Source organism: Lethenteron reissneri, chromosome 60, assembly GCF_015708825.2.
Source record: "Lethenteron reissneri isolate LAM-NWPU_2019-01 chromosome 60, ASM1570882v1, whole genome shotgun sequence".
Classification (NCBI taxonomy): Eukaryota; Metazoa; Chordata; class Hyperoartia; order Petromyzontiformes; family Petromyzontidae; genus Lethenteron; species Lethenteron reissneri.
Genome location: NC_083838.1, coordinates 2,353,975 through 2,376,744, shown reverse-complemented (window position 1 = coordinate 2,376,744; position 22,770 = coordinate 2,353,975). Strand labels below are relative to the sequence as shown.

Genomic DNA, 22,770 nt, shown 5'->3' with positions numbered 1-22,770 from the left:
AGGCATGGTTCAGACTAACCTAAACGCCTTTTGGTCATGCCCAGATATCTCGAAAAATAATACCTGGTCATCGCAAATTATTTTAACACCAACTGTGACACTAACCCCCCTTCACCTCCTCACCGCTCACGCTCTGTACCGGGCTCTTGTTCAATAAAGAGAAATCCACATGCATTGAAACTGGTATTAGCCAAAGGGGCCGTCCATAAATGACGTCACGCGATTTTGGACGATTCCCCCCCTCCCTTCGTCACACGGCGTCACAAAAAGTCAGACCCCCCCCCTCAAATATGACGTCACAAAGCTCTGCACCCCCCCCCCCAAAATAAAACATGCTTCAAATTGCTTTAAACTATTGTCATTGTAGTGCATATTTAATGTGGCTCTGCACTCTGATGTTGTAGGAGAAAACATTTATTACAAAGTCTATTTAATTAAGTAGAACGTGTTGTCTATATTTATTTAAAGTTGCGCATTTTGATGTGACGTCACATTTCTCAAACCCCCTCCCCCTTCTCACACATCGTCACAAATGTCTGACCCCCCCCCCCCCTAGGTGCGTGACGTCATTTATGGACGGCCCCAAAGATCCCCAATGCTGAAAATGTATTCAGTTGGAATTATACATAGCAGAAATATTGGCTCCACCCTCCTGAGAAAACTTGCCAAGACCCATCTCAAGATGAGTGGATGAGTGAATTGATGAATGAGTGGTGGAGTGGGTTGAGTTATCAAAATAAAAATAACAAAAGTCAAGCAACCACACCTCAGGTGTCGGATAGTGGGAAATTTTACTTATCGGCAAGTTGTGATTCAGCCCAACATCCCTGGATTATATCAACCCACATGCTCCACGTTGCAAATATACACTCTCTTGTGCAAATACCAATGTGCAGGGCTGCCCTCACTTGTGGTGTGCAGAACCAATGCAGAACAGGTGCAGAACAGGTGCAGAACAGGTGAAAAACAAACTCGTCAACCGAGCCCAGGTAAACTTCTTGCATTCACGAGTCGTCCTCCGAGTCACCGTGGTGCCCGCGCGCGCCATCCAGCAGCCGCCCGGTGACCCTCACCACCGCGTCAACGCGTAGCAGCCTCTGCAGACACTGGAGCACGGCGCCCACGAGCTGCAACTTGGCCGCCACCGGCTCCACACCGCCCCCGATGCTGAGCAGACGCCCGTCCAGCTCTCCCCGTGTCCTCAGGCCGGCGCTCACCGCGCTCAGCAGCGTCACGAACCGGCGGTCGGGGCGGAGATTGCGGTGAAGCCGCCGCGGGATCTCGAGCAGCGCCTCGGCCAGCACGGCGCACGCCTGCCGCAGGGGCGGCGTCGGAACCGGTTCATGTTTCCCGTCGGCCACCTCGCACAGGAAATGGTGGAGGAGGAACTCGAAACGTCCCTCCGGCCGGGAGGACGGCCCCGGCCGGCACCACGACCGAACCGTCGGAGCAGTCGGCAGAACGGCCCACATCCGTAGCCCACATCCGTAGCGTCTTCAGAGCACCGCTCACAGCCGCCACGTACTGGGACGCGACGCCCTGGACCGGTGAGCAAACCACGAGGGAGCTCAGCGCTCGCCGCACTCCCGCGTGCACGCAGGCACGGCCGCCCCCCAACTCCAGCCTGCGGCAAAACGTCAGCGAGCCCGCGAGCCGGGCGACAGTGTCGCCGCATGCAGTCGGCGGGGCCTCGCAAGCCGCGACGTCGCACAGGAAAGCCAGCTCCTCCGCGGGAACGCACTCCACCACCGCCAGGCCGCCGCGCCGCGCGTAGTGCAGGAGGACAGTCGCTCTGCTTCACGGCAGGAGAACAAAACTCCGACGCCATCCCTCGCCAGCGTCTCCATGAACCTCTCCACGTACCTGTCGGCCCACAGCTGTGCTTGCTGAAATTCAGAGCCCGTCCCGTATTGCCAGGTGACGCCCAGGCTCTCCGAAGACAGCGGCCGCACCCGCCCCGTCACGGCGACGAAGCGGACGTCGCCGTCGACGTCCTCGCCGGAGGGGCGCACCGTGAAATCCCGGCGCAGCAGCACGCCGTCCAGGCAGCAGCTGCGGCTAACGGGCGCGCCGCTCACCTCTGTGCACATCTCTGGAAAGTTGCCGAGGATGAAGCTCACGCGCTCCCCGAAGCGCGGGACGTCGGTGCCGCGCGGGACGTCGATGCCGTGCGGGAAGACGAGGCCGAGCACCGCCGGCACGAGGGCCTCCGCCGCAGCAGCGCCCAGGTTGCAGGACAAGGAGGTCCTCACGATGCCCTCCGTGGAATCCCTGAGGTCTCGCTCCAACTCCAGGTTCGCTAGGGTCATGTGCCGCCTCATTCTTTCTCCCACGATCCCATCCAGCACGTCGGTTTGCAGCGCGGGCACCTGGCCGGCGAAGGCCCGGCAAGAGGAGGTTTCCCTGCGCTCGTGAGCGGCGGGACCAGTGGGGGGGTGGCTGCCGCAGCATGCTGTCACCGCCGCTCCCGGGCCGAGGCCGGCGCTGCGCAGCAGCGACGCCAGCAGCAGAACGAAGGACTTGGCACCGTCGCCCGTGACGGCGCAGTGTGCCAACACGCATTCCACCACCATGCTGCGTCGAACCACCGGGGCACAAAAAATGCACGGTGTCTGGATTATGAATGCACCACAGGATAATAATGAGTAAATTTGGTATTCGTGTCATTCTTATAGCACAAGGCAATCATCACAGTCTGCAGTAGCTTTACAGTCGGGGGCGATGTTGCTGCTGTGTGTGATCCCGATCGAGTAAATTACAGGACATTTTTTTGCATCTGGATGTTTAGCAAATACCATATACATTGCCCGTGGGTTATTTAACCACGGGAGGATATTGACGGAACCCGGAGGAAACCCAGAAGAGAGGGAGAATGCCCAACTTCTCACAGAAAGCCGCACATGTCGGGATTCACACCGAGGGCCCATCTTGCTACGGGACCCGAATGTTACCACCGCGCCGCTGTTCTGGCCGAGCAGCGAGGGTCACGTTACCGGGCCACGGGGTGCTCTAGCCGGAGCGCTGCGAGCGCGCGACTCCCGTCTGCCATCAGGAGCACGTCGCCGGTGTCACGGGCAAACAGGAGGCTCCCGCATGCGGGGCCCAGGCAGCGTCCCACGGTGTCCGCCAGGGCACCCGCGACAGCCAGCGCAGCGCCGGCGCCGAGCGGCCCGCTCACGGACCCGTTGGCCGCCCCGGCCGCGCGGCAGAGGCGGCGCCGAGAGCGGCGGCGGCAGTCCGGCAATGTCAGCGGCACTGCCGGCGATTCCATGGATCGACGGTGGCGCGGACCCGCGAGAGCGGCGGAAGGGAGCGGCGGTGACGGCGAGGGTGAAGGAGAGGGAATGCGCCGAGGTCGTTCCGCTGCGGAGACGGAGCGCGGCGATCATCGGGGTCCTGGGCACAGAAGTGATTCTGAGGATTGCTATGACATTCTCAGCACACATACACACACTCGGCATTCATCATATTTTCAAATTCACGTCTTAAAACGTATCTATACACGTAGGTGTATTCAACTTCTAGTTAATTCAGCAATTGGTGTTTAGTGTTTATTTTATTGTGTTGCCGTGTTTAGTTTCAGGAGTTGCCATCAAAGTGTCTGTTGTTGCTGCTGTGTCTTGCACAGCGCTTTGAGATCCCTGATGAAAGGGTCGTGTTGGGACACATTAGGGCGACGTGAGGACATCGTGGGGGGGGGGGGGGAGAGAAGTGGGGGGCAGAGAGTATGTAAAGGGGTGTGTGATGTATGCCCTAGCACAGGGGTCAACAACTTGCGGCTCCGGAGATGAATGTGCCTCTTTACGGACTGCTTCGTGGCGTAATGCATGCGTGTACGTGTGTATTCACGTCATTGCGGCTCTATAAATATAGAGTTTTTGCACCGAATTCGAAAGAATGGCTCTTCTTACACCATTGGAACCTCATTTGCCAGTAAAAAATATTATAATTGTTTTTTTTTACCCTTTTATCTGGCGACAAAACTGACACCTTTTGGCGTCATCTGGTCCAACACCATGTGAGACTAGGCTCTAAGGAAAGCTGTCTCGGGTGTGGACCAATCAACTTCAAGGACAGTGTATACATTATCAGAATTATGTTTTTTGTTTGCATTATGACTGCAGGTATTGTGGTCTATGCAAACATGACTCCTCGTAAAAAAGGTGTCAGTTTTGTTGCCAGATAAAAGGGTAAAAAAAAATTATCATATTTTGTTACTGGCAAATGAGGTTCCAATGGTGTAAATGCTTACCCCGAGCTCTCATACTCTGATGGTGCATTGTCTTTGAGTTGTGCGCCTTTAGCCGTCATCTGGTCCAACACCATGTGAGACTAGGCTCTAAGGAAAGCTGTCTCGGGTGTGGACCAATCAATTTCAAGGACAGTGCATACACTATCAACACCATGTGAGACTAGGCTATAAGGAAATCTGTCTCCGGTGTGGCCCAATCAACTTCAAGGACAGTGCATACATTATCAGAATTATGTTTTTTGTTTGCATTATGACTGCAGGTATTGTGGTCTATGCAAACATGATTCCTCGTAAAAAAGTTGTCAGTTTTGTTGCCAGATAAAAGGGTAAAAAAACAATTATCAATGGCTCTTCTTGTTATATTGGTTGCCGACCCCTGCCCTAGCACATGATGAGAAGGCTTCCTACGAGTGTGCATGTTGTGTCGTGCCAAGAACTTCAATGAAGTCCGTACGCAAAGGTCACACACTGATACAGAGACTGACTCACACATAGACACACTGACTCATAGACTGACTCACACATAGACACACACAAGCATACTGACGCATAGACTAACTCACACATAGACACACATAGACACACTGACTCATATACTGACTCACACATAGACACACTGACTCACACATAGACACACATAGACACACTGACTCATATACTGACTGACTCACACATAGACACACATAGACACACTGATACAGAGACCAACTGACTCACACATAGACACACTGATTCATAGACTGACTCACACAAAGACACACATAAACACACTGACTCATAGACTAACTGACTCACACATAGACTAATAGACTCATACAAAGACACACTGACTCATAGACTGACTCACATATAGACACACTGACTCATTGGCTGACTCACACATAGAGACACTGACTCACACATAGACACACTGACTCATAGACTCACACATAGAGACACTGACTCACACATAGACACACTGACTCATAGACTGACTCACACATAGACACACTGACTCACACATAGACACACTGACTCACACATAGACACACATAGACACACTGACTCACACATAGACACACTGACTCACACATAGACACACATAGACACACTGATTCACACATAGACACACTGACTCACACATAGACACACATAGACACACTGACTCATATACTGACTGACTCACACATAGACACACTGATTCATAGACTAACTGACTCACACATAGACACACATAAACACACTGACTCATAGACTAACTGACTCACACATAGACTAATAGACTCATACAAAGACACACTGACTCATAGACTGACTCACATATAGACACACTGACTCATTGGCTGACTCACACATAGAGACACTGACTCACACATAGACACACATAGACACACTGACTCACACATAGACACACTGACTCACACATAGACACACATAGACACACTGACGCACACATAGGCTGACTCACACATAGACACACTGACTCACACATAGACACACTGACTCACACATAGACTGACTCACACATAGACACACTGACTCACACATAGACACACATAGACACACTGACTCATTGGCTGACTCACACATAGACACACTGACTCATTGGCTGACTCACACATAGACACACTGACTCATAGACTCGCATACAAAGTCCCATCACGCCGTATGGACCCTGTATGGAATGGGGTTGACACGGGCATGACGACGCGACCAGGGCACACGCGTTCAAGGCTGAGTCGACCTAAGGGGAGGTCGGTCCCAGCAGCACGGGGATTTGGGGCTCTCACCGCCGCCGATGATCGCCACGAGTCGTCCAGGACGCAACCACCACCACACAACCACCACTCCACCACCTTCCCACCACCACCACCACTCCACCACCCCCTGTAGCCCCGCGTCGTCGCTATGGGAACGGGGAGGGGCATGCGGGGGGGGGGGCGGCTCCCTGGGGGGGAGTGGAGCTGTAGCCAATAGCGAGGGCGCGCTGCGCTTCACCGCGGTCCCTAGGACCGCCCCCCCCCCCACGCGTCACCGGCGGCGACGTCGAGGGACCGCGGCTATCATCATCTGCCCATGCGGTGTGTTGTTGCAGGATGTGTTGACGCAGGGTGTGTGCGTGTTGTCAGGGTGTGTGTGTGTGTGTGTTGTCAGGGTTTGTGTGTGTGTGTTGTCAGGGTGTGCGTGATGGGTGTGAGTGTGGGGCGCGAGTTGATACAGTGGGCAATGCATCTGTCAGTCATCCCAGCCAGTCGACCCCTAACACCGGGTCTGCCCCGTGACCTCACGTGGTGTGTGTGTGTGATAGGGTGTGTGTGTGGCAGGGTGTGTGATAGGGTGTGTGTGATAGGGTGTGTGTGATAGGGTGTGTCTGTGATAGGGTGTGTGTGTGTGTGGCAGGGTGTGTGATAGGGTGTGTGTGTGATAGGGTGTGTGTGTGTGATAGGGAGTGTGTGTGTGGCAGGGTGTGTGTGTTTGTGATAGTGTGTGTGTGTGTGATAGGGTGTGTGTGTGGCAGGGTGTGTGTGATAGTGTGTGTGTGTGTGATAGGGTGTGTGTGTGGCAGGGTGTGTGATAGGGTGTGTGTGTGGCTGGGTGTGTGTGTGGCAGGTTGTGTGTGTGTGGTGTCATGGCGTTGTGTGTCATCGGTTGTGTGTGTGTGGCAGGGTGTTGTGGTGGCCGGTTGTTGTGGTGGCAGGGTGTGTGGTGTGGCAGGGCGTGTGTGTAGTAGGTTGTGTGTGTGTGGCAGGGTGTGTGTGGCAGGTTGTGTGTGTGGCAGGGTGTGTGTGTGGCAGGGCGTGTGTGTGTAGTAGGTTGTGTGTGTAGTAGGTTGTGTGTGTGTGGCAGGGTGTGTGTGTGGCAGGGTGTGTGTGTGTGTAGCAGGTTGTGTGTGTAGTAGGTTGTGTGTGTAGTAGGTTGTGTGTGTGTGGCAGGGTGTGTGTGTGGCAGGGTGTGTGTGTGTGTAGCAGGTTGTGTGTGTAGTAGGTTGTGTGTGTAGTAGGTTGTGTGTGTGTATCTGGGTTGTTCGAGTGTAGTGGTCAGCGCTCTGCGCCACGAACCCGGCCACCCGAGTTCGACTCCCGCTCGCGGCCACCAAAACCGGTGACGATCATCCGCACCGGTCCTGGGCCTCTCCTAGGTCGACTCAGCCTCAAATGAGTACCCGGCGCGGTGTTTAGTAAACATCGCCACTGGGGGAGACAAAGGCGGCCGGGCGTGGTTGCTGACGACCCACCCCTATCGTGTGCGGCAGTGCCGGTCTTCAAAGCCGCTGCCACTCACTCACAGCCCCAAAAAGTCTGTCATGTCACACGGGGGGGGGGGGGGGGGGGGGGTCTTTGTGTGGTGTGTGCGAGTGTTGTTGGCCTGTGAGTTGGCACAGGCGGCGATGCACAGGCGGTCAGCAGGCGCGGTTCGGTCACGAGGGGTCGTATAGGGGCGCCACCCGACTAAGATGTGAAATGATACTGGTAGGAACCTCCTGGTTCCACCAACCCACAGGGGATTATTGTGTCCGTCCGTCCGTTGTGAAGGGAGGGGCTTGGTGGGGAGGGAGTGGCTGGGTGGGTGGGGAGGGAGGGGAGGGTGGGGAGGGGTTGGGTGGGGAGGGGCTGGGTGGGTGGGGAGGGAGGGAGGGGAGGGTGGGGAGGGGCTGGGTGGGGAGGGGTTGGGTGGGGAGGTGCTGGGTGGGGAGGATGGGGAGGGAGGGGCTGTGTCGGGAGGGGTTGGGTGAGGAGGGTGAGGAGGGGCTGGGTGGGCGGGGTGGGGCTGGGTGGGGAGGGGCTGGTCACCCTGTGGTGCCCTTATAAAACTCAACGTTTAACCTACTCACGCCGGCTTGTGCCCGCTCTCACAGTTGGGCATATTTGCGGAATACACCACGCCGCCGTTGACCCTGGCCATTGACCGAGCAACCCAACGTTCCTACCAGCTCCCTCCGCAGAAATGTGTTTATTTTATCGTTAAAAAAATACTTTTCTATCAATAATTTTGTTGTGTTTCAAAAAAAAAGTAAGTATAATGAGGATTCTTTCGACGTGAATTGCCTAACGAAGATAACATTTAAGTCGTTCGTATTAGAAACGGCGGTCGTGAAGAAGGCGTCCTCCCAGTGAGAGATGTCCCCTCCTGTCCGTCGCGATGAGCTCCTCGGCATTGTAGCGGCCACACCGCTATGAGACCCATTCAGGGCGGTGAAAAAAGGGGCCCGTGGCCGTCGTGAGACGAAGTCGCAACTCTGGGTCGCACCGTCGAAACGCAGCAGCTCACGGTCTACAGAAGGACACAGCAGCAAGGACGATGGCTGCACGTGCAGCACGTGCAGCAAACGAAGAATTAGCAAGGAACATTTTGGAGCCACTTCTAAATATTCGGATGAATATGGGGGGATTATTGTGTCCGTCCAGTCTGTCGTGCAGGGAGGGGAGGGTGGGGCTGGGTGGGGAGGGGCTGGGTGGGGAGGGTGGAGCTGGGTGGGGAGGGGCTGGTCACCCTGTGGTGCCCTTATAAAACTCAACGTTTAACCTACTCCCGCCGGCTTGTGGGAAGGGTGGGGAGGGGCTGGATGGGGAGGGTGGAGCTGGGTGGGGCTGGGTGGGGAGGGGCTGGTCACCCCGTGGTGCCCTTATAAAACTCAACGTTTAACCTACTCACGCCGGCTTGTGGAGAAGGTGGGGAGGGGCTGGGTGGGGAGGGTGGAGCTGGGTGGGGCTGGGTGGGGAGGGGCTGGTCACCCCGTGGTGTCCTTATAAAACTCAACGTTTAACCTACTCACGCCGGCTTGTGGAGAAGGTGGGGAGGGGCTGGGTGGGGAGGGTGGAGCTGGGTGGGGCTGGGTGGGGAGGGGCTGGTCACCCCGTGGTGTCCTTATAAAACTCAATGTTTAACCTACTCACGCCGGCTTGTGCCCGCCCTCACAGTCGGGCATATTTGCGGAATACACCACGCCGCCGTTGACCCTGACCATTGACCGAGCAACCCAACATTCCCGCAGGAAAGTGTTTATTTGTTTATTTTTGAATATTTAGAAGGGGGAATTTAGTGACGTGGACTTTTGAGGGTCATGGGGACATCATTTGAGCGTTTTGTTGTATTGTTTGCAAATGCCTACCCATTGTCACACTTTCACGGGAAGGCCAATAATAACATGACGAGGTTTTTCTTCATTTGAACACCGACTTTTCAGAGGGCCACTCGCAACAGCAACCCCACCTCGTGGCGATGTCACGAGACGCCCACTGCCTGTCATCTCAAGCTAGTCGACCCGTAAACACCCGGCTCCTTCCCGTGACCTGCCAGCACGCTTCACATCGTGGCCTCGACGTGCACCTAGCCTGGCACAAGTTCTGTAGGGAAGTCACTGCCACTTGAGGGTGTGCGTGTTTTGTTATTTTCTGTGAACCTATCGACGTCGCTTTACCGAAAGTCCCGAAGAACGTGTGCGTGTTGGGCTGCGTGATAAATCACCTGCTTTGGTGTGTTGTGTTGCACGGTGTGTTGTGCTGCGTGGTGTGTTGTGTTGCGTGTTGCATGGTGTGCTGGACGGCGCGGTGTGCTGCGTGGTGTGATTTGTAGCGTGTTGCATTGTTTGCTGATAAGTGTTTGTGAGTGATGTTGGTGGGTGAAGTTTGTGAGTGATGTTGGTGAGTGGTGTTTGTGAGCGATGTTTGTGAGTGATGCTTGTGAGCGATGCTAGGGTAGCAAGGTGGTGGTTGACCCAGTGGTACCCACATAACGCTTCACAGCAAGGAGCGCGTGGGGTTCGATTCCCGACAAAACACCCTGGCAGGACCCTCCTGAAAAACATTCCTTGGGTGAACGAGCGCAGTGCTGACAACAGTTGTCTTATCACTCCCCTCTTTCTCCCCTCTTTTTCCCTTCGGCGTGTCGGGGCAGCTGCGATGATGGCACTCAACGCGTCCCGAGCGGCCGTGTCAGCACTCCGTGGGGGGCGCCGGCCCCCCCTGCGTCTGCTTCCGCGCACGCAGCTCCGGTCGGTGTTTGGCGGGGGACTGTGGAGGAGGAGGGCCTACGCGGTGGTGGAGCCGGCCCTGGTGGGGCCAGCCCACGACGTGCCCAAGGTAGAGCGCCCGTAGCTCAGAGGTCGCAAACGGGTTTTGATTCCTTACCCGTACCCGGCCGCACCAGGGTCACAAACGGGTACCCGTACCCTACCCGATACCCGGCTACCCGTACTCGGCCGGGTATCGGGTAGGGTACGGGTACCCGATTGCGACTTCTGGGATGAAGCCATGTTGCAGGCGCGGGTGGGTTGATTCTAGGAACTTGAATTGTGAGAAGAGACAAGACGTTGGGAAATGAGTGACAAACGGTGACTCACCAGTGACTCACGGTCTACCCGTACACGGCCACACCAGGGTCGCAAACGGGTACCCGTACCTGGTCGGGTACGGGTAGCCGGGTATCGGGTAGGGTACGGGTATCGGGTACCCGGTTGCGACCACTGCCCCTCCCACATCGCATGAACATTCACCTGACCGATAACAGCTTAAAAAACTCTTTGGTTCTTTCGGTAAAGTCACGTAGAAAGAAAAAATAAATTAAATAATAGCATGCGACGTTTCGATTGCAACACAAGCAATCAAGCAATCAGGTACAAATATTTAATTTAGTTTTTCTTTCTACGTGGCTTTACCGAAAGAACCAAAGAGTAATTCCTGCGGTCACGAAAGCTCCAAATCAAGTTTGAACACCTTTATATATATAGGACCGTAGAGCTTGGGGTGAGGGTGGCAATTGTTGGCGCAGACTCACCGTGTTGTTGCTACTGCAGCCTTCATGCTCGTCTGTGGGTCCACCTGACGTAACAATCGTAATAATGATGGCAATGTATGCACGTTATACTTCTTCCACACCCTACATAGTCAACTCTGCTAATCGGAGATCAGAGGCATGGATAAGGGGCCGTCCATAAATGACGTCACACACCTGGGGGGGGGGGCAGACATTTGTGACGATGTGTGACGAGGTGGGGGGGGGGTGTTTGAGAAACGTGACGTCACATCAAAATGCACAACTCTAAATAAATATAGACAACACGTTCTACTTAATTAAATAGACTTTGTAATAAATGTTTTCTCCTCCAACATTAGAGTGCAGCGCCACATTAAATACGCACTACAATGACAATAGTTTAAAGCGATTTGAAGCATGTTTTATTTTCAAAATGGAAATATGGTTTTGGGGGGGGGGAGGCAGAGCTTTGTGACGTCATATTTGAGGGGGGGGTCTGACTTTTTGTGACGCCGTGTGACGAGGGGGGGGGGTCAACAATCGTCCAAAATCGTGTGACGTCATTTATGGACGGCCCCTAAGGACAGCGAACTGCAGACCCTCGGCCTCGGCCGCGTGATGCGTGTGCGCCAGAGGTCGCAACCGGGTACCCGATATCCGTACCCTATCCGATACCCGGCTACCCGTACCCGGCCGGGTACGGGTACGGGTAGCCGTTTGCGACCCTGGTGCAGCCGAGTACGGGTACGGGTAGGCCGCGAGTCACTGGTGAGTAGCCGTTTCTCACTCATTTCGGGTAGGGTACGGGTAAGGGAACGGCTACCCGTACCTGGCCGGGTACGGGTAGCCATTTGCGACCCTGGTGCGGCCGGGTACGGGTAAGGAATCAAAACCCGTTTGCGAACTCTGGTGTGTGTGCAGCACATCGAGCGGCCGGACTACGTGCTGTCGGGGGCCGTGCCGGAGTGGGGCGACTACATCGAGCTCAAGGGCCCGGAGGAGCTGGCGGGCGTGCGGGCCGCGTGCCAGCTGGCGCGCCACATCCTCCTGCACACGGCCTCGCGCATTCAGGTGACGGCCTCCATCCACAGCAGCAGCAGCAGCTATGACTGCAGCGAACGCCCACGATTAGCACGGTTGCAATATTTTGCTGTCTTGGATTTTCTGTTTGCACTCAGTCACATATTCACTTTAAAATGTTTTTTTGTTCATGTTTTTGTTTGTTGCGGTTGCACCCGATTCAAGAGCCGAATGGCTCACAGGGCTATACCTAATACATGAACTTGAACTTGAACGTGTGGTGCGATAGAAGTTCAACATACATATAATAGACACAACTAGTCCTACAAATACAGCAGTAACCACAACTACTCCCACAAACAGAACAACCGCAATAATAACGACCTCAGCTATTACTACAAACAACAGTAACGACTACCACTGCATACACAACAATAGTAACAACAACCACAGATACTACAAACTCAATAACTACAGTAACATCTTCAGTTGTGAAACAAACAAAACAACAACTACCGCCACCACCACCACCACGTCCACTAAAAACAGGAGGTGCGGGGGAAGGACAACAAACTGAACACAAAAAGCAGTTCGAAAGAAATTGACTAGTTAAGGCCTACTGAGCTATGTAGCTATTTTTCATAAGCTAGCCTGTCCGCAAATTATAGCTCAACCAAGTGGCTTATCATCGCGTGGAAATGTAAAGCAGCCAAATACTCTAAACGCGTGATGTCGATTCTAAATGTGGAGGGAAAAACCGGAGGACCCGGAGAAAAATCCACGCGACTACGGGGAGAGAGACACCGCAAACTACAAATATACCACAGGCATCAGGGTCGGGGTCAAAACCCACGACCTCCTGTACACCAGTCGAAGTAGTTAACATTTATTCTAGATTTGAAGCTTTCGTGACTGCAAGGATTCATATTCTTAGGTTTTTTCGGTAAAGTCACGTAGGTAAAAAATTAAAATTAATGAAAGTAAAATAACCGTGATGATGATGAGAGAGAGAGACACGCAAACTCCAATTATACCACAGGCGTCAGGGTCGGGATCGACCCCACGACCTCTTGTATACCAGGCAAGGTAGTTCACATCCTCGCCACCGTGATGATGATGAGAAACGCAAACTCCAACTATACAGCAGGCGTCAGTGTCGTGATCAAAAACCCACGACCTCCTGTATACCAGGCAAGGTAATTCACATCCTCGCCACCGTGATGATGATGAGAGATGCAAACTCCAACTATACAGCAGGTGTCAGTGTCGGGATCAAAACCCACAACTTCCTGTATATCAGGCGAGGTAGTTCACATCCTCGCCACCGTGGCGCCGGCGGGTGGTGCGGGTGGTGCAGGTGGGCACGACGACGGAGGAGATCGACGGCGTGGCGCACCGCGAGACGGTGGCGCACGGCGCCTACCCGTCGCCGCTCGGCTACCGCGGCTTCCCCAAGTCGGTGTGCACCTCCGTCAACAACGTGGCGTGCCACGGCATCCCCGACAGGTGAGGGCCGATGCAGGTGTCACTGCGGGGGAGGAGGAGAAGGATGGAGGGTGGGGTACGCACAGAAACTCCGCGGACAAATGCCCAAGTGCATTGCTCCTCTGGCGTTTAAGGAAGCGGTGGGAGAGAATCTTGATTTGAAGCTTTCGTGGCTGCAGGAATCCATACTCTTTGGTTCTTTCGGTAAAGTCACGTAGGTAGAAAATGAAATAAATCACGACGTTTCGGGCGCAACACAAGCGTCCGTCATCAGGTGATGACACAATATTCAAGCGTCCGTCATCAGGAGAGTATAGTGGGAGAGATATTGGTGCTCACTGCCACCGGTCAGGTAGGGGGACGGTGAGCGAGGTTCACGAACATTCATTTGGGGCGGGAAGGATAGGGGAAGGATGACAAAAATAAGGGGATAAAAATGGGGGTGGGGAAGGGGGAGGGAGGGAAAGGTGAGGTGGGGGGGGCGGCATGGGGAGAGAATGGAAATTTTATAGTCCAACTGGCTCATCACTTTTTGGGCACTCCACCACCCCTTCCTGTGAAGGTTCTCCTAAATCCGGCGAAATGTTGGGATTGTGGTCTGGGGCGCCGGAAACTGAACGGGTTTATTAATTTCATTTCATTTTCTCTGTGATGATCATTTTATCGTTACGTGCATTTGTTTTCTCTCTCTCGTTATTTTTGCATTCATTTGTGTTTGTTTTTGATGCGCTAAGTGGAGGGGTTTTATTTTTGGTACCATCTGCGTAAGTGACTGGCTAATTGATGTGCAGCGTTGTGGGATGCAATTGCATGAATGATGCTAGGTGAAATGAAATTATCATTATTAATGGGGAAAAGACGGGGGAAACGGTGGGGGGGGGGGGGGGAAGCAGTTAGCAAAATCCGCAAAGCAAAAATAATTTTCAACGCGTCAAGTGAACTTATCGCCAGCTATCGAACCCGTGACTCCGTCTGTGGAGTTTGCGTGTTCTCCCACACGTGCAGCCTGCAGTGCCGCAAATCGGCGTTTAAACCGGCGCGCGTTTCTCCCCTTTGCAGCCGACCTCTGCAGAACGGAGACATCGTCAACGTTGACGTCACGGTAGGACGCCTTTTCTGTTACTTTTAATGCGCTCGTTTATTTTTGGCACCCGTAAAACACGCTTTGGCGAAGGAATTCACATCGTCGATGAGGACCTGGTCACGCAACAGGAACATGGTTACAGCAAAATAACGTAACAAAACAACTTTCAAATCAATAGCGCGAGGTAAGGAATTCAGAATGGCAAGGTCGTACGTTAATCTAGTACCACAAGCATGAAAAACATATACAGTGGAACCCCTCTTAACGACCACCCCTGTTAATGACTAATCGCTTAATGACGGGCCTCCACAGAGCCCAATGTGTAGTGTATTATCATTTGCGACCTGACCGCAAATGATAACAGCTCAACAAAGCGGCTTATCGCCGCGTGGAAAATCCCAGCAGCCGAGTTAACGGCGTTCGGCGTCTCACCGAGCTAGTGTCGTGCGCGTGCGAGCGAGCAGGTGTACCACAAGGGTTTCCACGGCGACACTTCGGAGACCGTGCTGGTGGGCGACGTGGACGCGGCCGGCCGGCGTCTCGTGGAGGCGGCGCGGCGTTGCCGTGACGCCGCCATCGCCGCCTGCGGCCCGGGCCAGCCTCTGTGCATCATCGGCAACACCATCAGGTGTGAGAGCGGCAGTGAGACGGAGCCACGATTCGTCATCGACGTTCGGCTCGGGTGACTGCGTCATGTGTGTGTGTTCACACTATGAAACCTCCTTTACCAGTGGCAAAATATAGTAATAGGCTTTTACCGTTTCAATTGGTACAAAAAACTGACACCTTTATACAAGGCATCATGTTTGCAATAACCACAACACAAGCAGTCAAAATGCAAACAAAAATAAACGTCTCTGATAATGATAATGATATGCACAGTTTTTTGTACCAGTTGAAAGGGTAAAAGCCTATTACTATATTTTGCCACTGGTAAAGGTGGTCTCATAGTGTGAATGCTTACCCCGAGCTCTCAATACTCTGATAGTGCGCTGTTTTTGGGTTGTATGCCTTTTGGCGTCATCTGGTCCAACACCAATGGAGACTAGGCTCTAAGAAAAGCTGTCTCGGGTGTGGATCAATCAACTTCATGGACAGGGCATATCATTATCAGAGTTGTTTATTTTTGTTTGCATTTTGACTGCTTGTGTTGTGGTTATTGCAAACATGATGCCTTGTATAAAGGTGTCAGTTTTTTGTATCAGTTGAAGCCTATTACTATGTGTGTGTGTGTTGAACTTCTTTCGCACCGTATGTAGCCAACCGTGCTAATCGGAGGTGCGGGGAAAGGAGAGCAAACTGAACAGAAAAAGCATTTCTAAAGAAATGAGTTTTCAATCTAGATTTAAAAGGGCACAGCTCCAGTTGCTTTCTAACATCATAAGAGCGTTCCAGACGGCCACAGAAGCGTATCTGAATGCGGGCGATAAAGTGACCATCTTTGCTCGAAGGCTAGCCAAAATCCGCTGATGCGAGGATGACCGGAATTTCCGTGAAGGTTTATGCTCCTTGACGAGATCAGTGAGGTATTGCGGTTACGCGGCAATCCGACCCAAAAAAGAAAGAAATTTCGACTCATAACATGGGTCGCTAAAGCCTGCACGCTCAATTTAGCCTGTCCCGTGACCTCCTGCCAGCGAGGGCCTTCCGCACTTCACATTGACGGCCCCAAAGGCCACCGAACCTGGCACAAGCGCCGTGGTCAGAAATCCCTCGCCTCTCTGCTACAGCCGATAGCAAACTAAACGCAAACAGCAGCTCGGATGCGGGTGATCTTTAGGCACGGCCTCAGCTCGGCGCACGAGGCAGCGTTCGTCTAGAGGCCAAGCCAGAGGCAAGCCATGACTTCAGAACACGGCTGTGAGCCTTGTCCTACAGCCTGTGTTCATCCTCTGTTCACCTGCGCTCACCTGCGCTGCAGCCGGCTTGCCCGTGACGGTGGCTTCTCCGTGTGTCCCTACTTCGTGGGACACGGCATCGGCTCTTACTTCCACGGCCACCCCGAGGTCTGGCACCACGGTGAGTCCTGCGGCAGCACCTCCATCAACTTGGTCGTCGTCGTCATCATTAACATCATCATCTTAACACGGAGGCTTTCGCGACCAATATCATCCGTAATACAGGTTTTTTTGCGCGGGTTAGATCGCGTAAATACCTAAATGTGTCGTTAAACCCGACACCACACCCGACAGCCAATTAGTAAGGTTTGTCACGTAAACAGAACATGCCAATTCCTTACTAAAATCTGGCTGTCGCCTGATGAAGCTGGTTGTAATTACTGGCGAAACGTCGTACTCAGATTGTAAATGTTGTGGCTTGGCTCTCCAACACACCGGTGTGCTGTACTAGTGACGAATTGGCACGTTCTTACTCTTAGGTTTTTTCGGTAAAGTCACGTAGGTAGAAAAATTTTAATAAAAAATAATAGAAGTAATAATAGAAATAAAATAATAAATATAATAATTATTTTATTTCTATTATTAGAAGTAATAATAGAAATAAAATAATAATTATGGAAATTATTTAAATAAAAAAATAATACATGTAATAATAGAAATAAAATAATTATTATGATTATTATTTTATTTCTATTATTACTTCTAATAATAGAAATAAAATAATTATTATAATTATTATTTTATTTCTATTATTACTTCTAATAATAGATATAAAATAAATTTTATAATTATTATTTTATTTCTATTATTACTTCTATTAATAGAAATAAAATCATAATTATAATAATTATTTTATTTCTATTATTACTTCTATTAATAGAAATAAAATCATAATTATAATAATTATTTTATTTCTAATATTACTTCTATTATTTTTCATTTTAATTTTTCTACCTACGTGACTTTACCGAAAAAAACCTCCTAAGAGTATGAATCCTTGCAGTCACGAAAGCTTTAAATCTAGAATTGGCACGTTCTGTTTACGTGACAAACCTTACTGGTTGGCTGTGTCGGGTGGTGTCGGGTTTAACAACACATTTATATATTTACACAATCTAACCCCAAGAAAAACCTATATTATGGATCATCATCATTAACATCATCATCATTAACATCATCATTAACATCATTATCAACGTGACCCCACCGTCTCTCTCTCGTCATCTTTGTACGTATTGTATTGTTCATTTGCGCACACACACACAAAAAACCAAGCAAAAGACAAACAGTGCAGCATTGCCGGCAACTGCGTTGCGCTTCGATCGCGTGTGTGTGGCGCTCGTGCACCGGCCGCTCAGCCCAGGGCGGCCACACGACGCGTTGTGACGCCTCGCTGTCGCCTCTGGCCTCTCTGCAGAGAACGACGTCGACCTGCTGATGGAGGAGGGGATGGTCTTCACCATCGGTGGGTGGACCATGGAGACGCGTTGTGATGGGGGGTGGGCGACTTGTAGTGCTCTCAAACTCATCTTCGTGTGCTTCCTATCTTAACGTGATTTATAAATCGCCTCGACCGATGCACTTCACCACAGTTAGTGGAATTTCTTTTGCGCCGTACGTAGCCAATCGTGCTAATCGGAGCTGCAGGGGAAGGACAACAAGAATTGGGGGGTACGTAAGTTGTGTCACGGTGAAGATGGGGGTGAATAGCAATAGGCGAGAGGAAGTAATCGGGGCGAATCTGTGATGCGTAAATATTTCTAATTTAAGCTTTCGTGACTGCAGGGATTCATCTTCTTGGTTCTTTCGGTAAAGTCACATAGCTTTTATTTTACGAAAGCCACTGTAATCTGAGGTCTTGGGGATAAACTTGAATTTCGGCTGAGAAATAACGATCATAACATCAAGCTCCATTTTCCCCTTCACCTTGAGTCCTTCGTACGAGCTGCCGGTATAAACGATTTCTTCAATCGAGGGATCTATGTTTTTCTGCATAATACTTCCCATCCCGTCCAGTAGTGTACGAACCTCGCATTCGGCAGTTTTGATGTGGGAATCGAGCAGCCAAGGTAGAAATTCAACCTTTCTGGTGTAGAACCAATCTAGTTCAATGCTGGACGCCATCATTGGAGTTCACTGCAAACAGAAGGAACGTTATAATCACAGCGGACTTTTACCTTTCGTGATGTTTACTACCCTTTTTTTTCTTCTTGGTTCTTTCGGTAAAGTCACGTAGAAGGGAAATAATAAAATAATAAAAATAAAACATAATAAAATACAATTTTCACGACGTTTTGACCACAACGCATGCAGCTGTCCTCAGGTGAAAAACAGGTCTGTCGGAAAAGACCGTGTCTGAACAGACCTGTTCTTGTCTGTCAGAAAGACAGCGTCTGAATTCGGACGCTAACCAAAATCCGCTGATGCGAGGATGACCGGAATTTACGTGAAGGTTTATGCTCCTTGATGAGATCGGCGAGGTATTGTAAAACCTGGCAGGACCCTCCTGAAAAAAAAGCCTTAAGATTCGGCTTCCCGTGGTTAACAAGTGGCATACAAACAACCAAGGCCGTAGCCATGGAGTCAACATTGGGGGGGACCAAATCTATTTTATAGCAATATATTGGGGGGGGGGACATTTTGAGCATATTTGAATATTGGGGGCGGGGGGGGGGATGTGTCCCCCCCCCTAATATTTATTATCATTACGGCCTTGCAATCAACAACAAAAACACGAGTTGACTTTCTCCCTCCAGAACCAATCCTGATGGAGGGCTCGCCGGAGGTCAGAACGCTCGCAGACGGATGGACCGTGGTCACGCTGGATCACAGCAGGTACATGGCACCGTGTAGCATCTTTGTCCTTGACTGCCCGTTTCTGTGTGCATGCGGCTGTTTGTCTTTGTGTCCGTGCGGAGGGTTAAGGTAGCGGCTAGCGCTACCGTACTGCACCTCCGATTATTGCGGTTGCTTACGCACGATGCGAACGAATGTCGACGCTACCGCTCCCCCATACTCACCCTCGCACAAAGACAAAGATCCCCCGTATAACCTTAACAGACTGTTGGGGAACGTGCTGTCGGCGAGCACCTATTAAGGCCAGCACGGCACACGAGGGGGTGGGTGGCCAGCACTATGACTCACCGCCTTTGTCTCCCCAGTGGCCAAATTTACACACCGCATCAGGTACTCATTTGAGGCTGAGTCGACCTAGGCGAGGCCCAGAACCAGTTCAGATAATCGTCACCGGTGTTGGCCACGAGCAGGAATCGAACTCGGGTCGCCGGGTTCGTAGCGCAGCGCGGAAAGCCGCTACACCGCCGCTCCCCATCATTTGGATTCACACGCAGCAGCAGCAGCAGCCCCTACTGCGAGAAAATGTCCAGGACTCCTTTAAAAAACGTCTTGAGACTGGGGAGGGAGCCTTGCCTGGGTGACCACGCAGAACCATAATAAGAAAATAAGAAAATAAAAGAATAACACTGGTCAACACACTTTTTCTGGTATAAGGTATTCTAACGGGTTTAAGGTAATTTTGGGATGCTGATTCCAAATCTGGTATCAGTTTTTGTCTATCACATCATGTTTTTGAGATATCAAATATTTTTGCATTTTCAATAAAAACTGCAGAAGAAAAATATTAAATAAATGTGGATATCTACATAAAATTATATTATAAACACACTATCCTAAAATACAGCACCGTGTTTTAACACTAAAGCAGTCACTGACTCGCAACAACTTGCAATCATAAGTGACAGAGTTAATTTCTGGTAAAATCAATGAAAATGGGGTATGCCGATAGCATAAAAATGAGATGTGATAGAGCAAATCTGAGACCAGATTTGGAATCCGCACCCTGAAATTAATCTAAAACAGCTGCAAAAGTCCAGTGTAATAACTGGATTCCAAAAATAACCGTCGCTCTTCACCGACTACGGAAGAAGGGCAGCTGATGCGGCAGTGCCACGCCACAGACCAAGCCGGCCGGCGGCGGTGGGCCCTACGCGAGTAGCCTATTGGTGGATCACCGCAACAGATGTTGCGTAACTCCCTTGCCCCGTGGGTGGGTTTGCATCGAGAAGGAGCCATACCCCCCCCCCCACCCCCGGCTTGCCTGGGCGAAGTGGTCCGGCAAAAAAAAGATGCGGACCCCGCACCCGTTGCGTCCGCACGAGGATAGCGTTTATCCCTCGCACTCGCGCGGGATTTCTCCGTGCGCTCCGGTTGCTTCCCCGCACGTGCCTGAACACTCCATCGGTTGCCAAAAACCATCTTCGTGCACGGAGGACCGCAGAGCTCGGGCGGCCCATTGCGTGGCTGCTGCTGTCGCCTTCCCGCTCGTCTGCGGCTCCTCTTCCCCCCCCCATCTCGCTAAATCTCTGCGAGAGCGAGGAGCCGACACCGTGCGGTGGTGGCGAGGGCGCGGCGTTACGAGTTGACATTATTGTTACTTTGGCAGCTGATTAGGCAACCCCCCCCCCTCCCCGTGACTCACGCTGCCCCCCCTCCTACCGTGAACCCCGCAGGTCGGCGCAGGCGGAGCACACGGTCGCCATCACCAGCAGCGGTGTGGAGACGCTCACCAGGGCCCCCCATGAGCTGGAGTGACCATCACCCACCCCAATCCAAGGTCACCACCGTTTCCAGAATCGGCGTCTTTGGTTGGCGGCTGAGATCCGGGACCGCTCTCATGGAATTCATCGCCGTCAACTGCACAGCGTCGATCACGGGCTTGATCTACGGAGGAGAAGCTGCCGACCATGATACAATGACGACGTTGCCTGCATGCAGCAACAACAGCAACGACAGCAACAACGCGCGATTATCACAACCCCGGCTTGTGGCGATAATGGAATAGCGTTGATAACAGAAGATGCAGTGTACCCTTGATACGACGGTGTTGCGTGCGTCTGCGTACAGAGCTGTGTTGAACCCCGGCTTGTGACGATAATGGAATAAAGATGTGTCTCGCTATTTTGTTTAACGCCCCAGCAATCATTACAAATTCTCGTTGTCACACCACACAGACACACGCCATGGTTGACCGAGGTGCGGCCCAGCGGATCGGTGAGCGGTGATGGCTTCAACTCGTCGGGACGGCTGGGAGACACCAAACCCGGCCAGCAGCCATCCAATAACTCTTCCCTTGTGAACTCACCCAGTCATCCACTCGCCCATTTCCTCATTCACTAACTCACCAACTCACCCAATCATCCACTCGCCCATTTGCTCATTTACTAACTCACCCACTCACCAACTCACCCAGTCATCCACTCGCCCATTTACTCATTCGCTAACTCACCAACTCACCCAGTCATCCACTCGCCCATTAACTCATTCACTAACGCACCCACTCACCCAGTCATCCACTCACCCATTTAATCATTTACTAACTCACCCACTCACCCAGTCATCCACTCGCCCATTTGCTCATTCACTAACTCACCAACTCACCCAGTCATCCACTTGCCCATTTAATCATTTACTAACTCACCCACTCACCAACTCACCCAGTCATCCACTCGCCCATTTGCTCATTCACTAACTCACCAATTCACCCAGTCATCCACTCGCCCATTTAATCATTTACTAACTCACCCACTCACCAACTCACCCAGTAATCCACTCGCCCATTTGCTCATTCGCTAACTCACCAACTCACCCAGTCATCCACTCGCCCATTTAATCATTTACTAACTCACCCACTCACCAACTCGCCCAGTCACCCACTCATCCATTCCCTCATTCATCAACTCACCCACTTACCAACTCACCCAGTCATCCACTCACCCATTTCCTCATTCACTAAGTTATGTAACCCCCACTCAGCATGCAGAGTTGGGAGAGCCTAGGCATTGCATTGTGCTGCATTCCTGTCACTATTACAGAATTATTATTATTGGTGTGTTTGTTTTCCCAGGAAAGCTATCGGGCCACTGTTTCAGAGTAGGGGGGGGGGGGTGATGTTGCAGCTGCGTGTGGATCCCAATTGAGAAAATGTGCAGGTAACTTTTTCGAGCATTGGGCTGTTTGACGAACACCCGTGAAAAATGTCGGCGTGAACTTTCGGTAGAGCCACCACCGGCGTTTATCACCATAGCATCGCCTTTCATTTCCTGCCAGTACCAGTGCAGCGAGAGGTCAGGAGCTGGAGGAAGTTAAGTGGGAGGAAGTCCAGACTACTATCGCTTTACGAGTTCCACGCTCTATCTTTTTTCTTTGAGTGCTCGCGAGCCCGGCAGGGCGGACGGATCTTTTCCCCAACTCGCACGAGACTCTCTCCTCCGTTCCCCGGC

The 22,770-nt window shown here is 51.8% G+C and overlaps 2 protein-coding genes across 2 annotated transcripts; one reads left to right on the top strand and one right to left on the bottom strand.

Moving 5' to 3' along the window:
* Window positions 1-595: 595 nt before the first annotated feature.
* Window positions 596-6,075, bottom strand: BBS10 (Bardet-Biedl syndrome 10). The gene is given in 6 exon segments (XM_061576092.1): window positions 596-1,394; window positions 1,396-1,782; window positions 1,784-1,804; window positions 1,806-2,574; window positions 2,994-3,363; window positions 6,022-6,075. Coding segments are annotated over 5 exon segments (1,845 nt in total). The 5' UTR covers window positions 3,272-3,363; window positions 6,022-6,075; the 3' UTR covers window positions 596-1,004.
* METAP1D (methionyl aminopeptidase type 1D, mitochondrial) lies at window positions 5,954-21,448 on the top strand. The gene is made up of 10 exons (XM_061576196.1): window positions 5,954-5,985; window positions 10,127-10,311; window positions 11,906-12,055; window positions 13,362-13,510; window positions 14,549-14,591; window positions 15,038-15,201; window positions 16,495-16,592; window positions 17,889-17,936; window positions 19,228-19,306; window positions 21,001-21,448. Exons 2-10 carry the CDS (start codon window positions 10,132-10,134, stop codon window positions 21,080-21,082), a joined length of 993 nt encoding a protein of 330 aa, XP_061432180.1. The 5' UTR covers window positions 5,954-5,985; window positions 10,127-10,131; the 3' UTR covers window positions 21,083-21,448.
* The last annotated feature ends 1,322 nt before the right edge of the window (window positions 21,449-22,770 follow it).

Excerpts from the sequence above, each read along its gene's own strand:
- METAP1D (XM_061576196.1), top strand. The coding sequence starts at position 10,132 with ATGATGGCACTCAACGCGTCCCGAGCGGCCGTGTCAGCACTCCGTGGG. Across the intron at positions 10,312-11,905 it reads CAGCCCACGACGTGCCCAAG|CACATCGAGCGGCCGGACTA; the intron begins GTAGAGCGCCCG and ends GTGTGTGTGCAG. Across the intron at positions 19,307-21,000 it reads GTCACGCTGGATCACAGCAG|GTCGGCGCAGGCGGAGCACA; the intron begins GTACATGGCACC and ends TGAACCCCGCAG.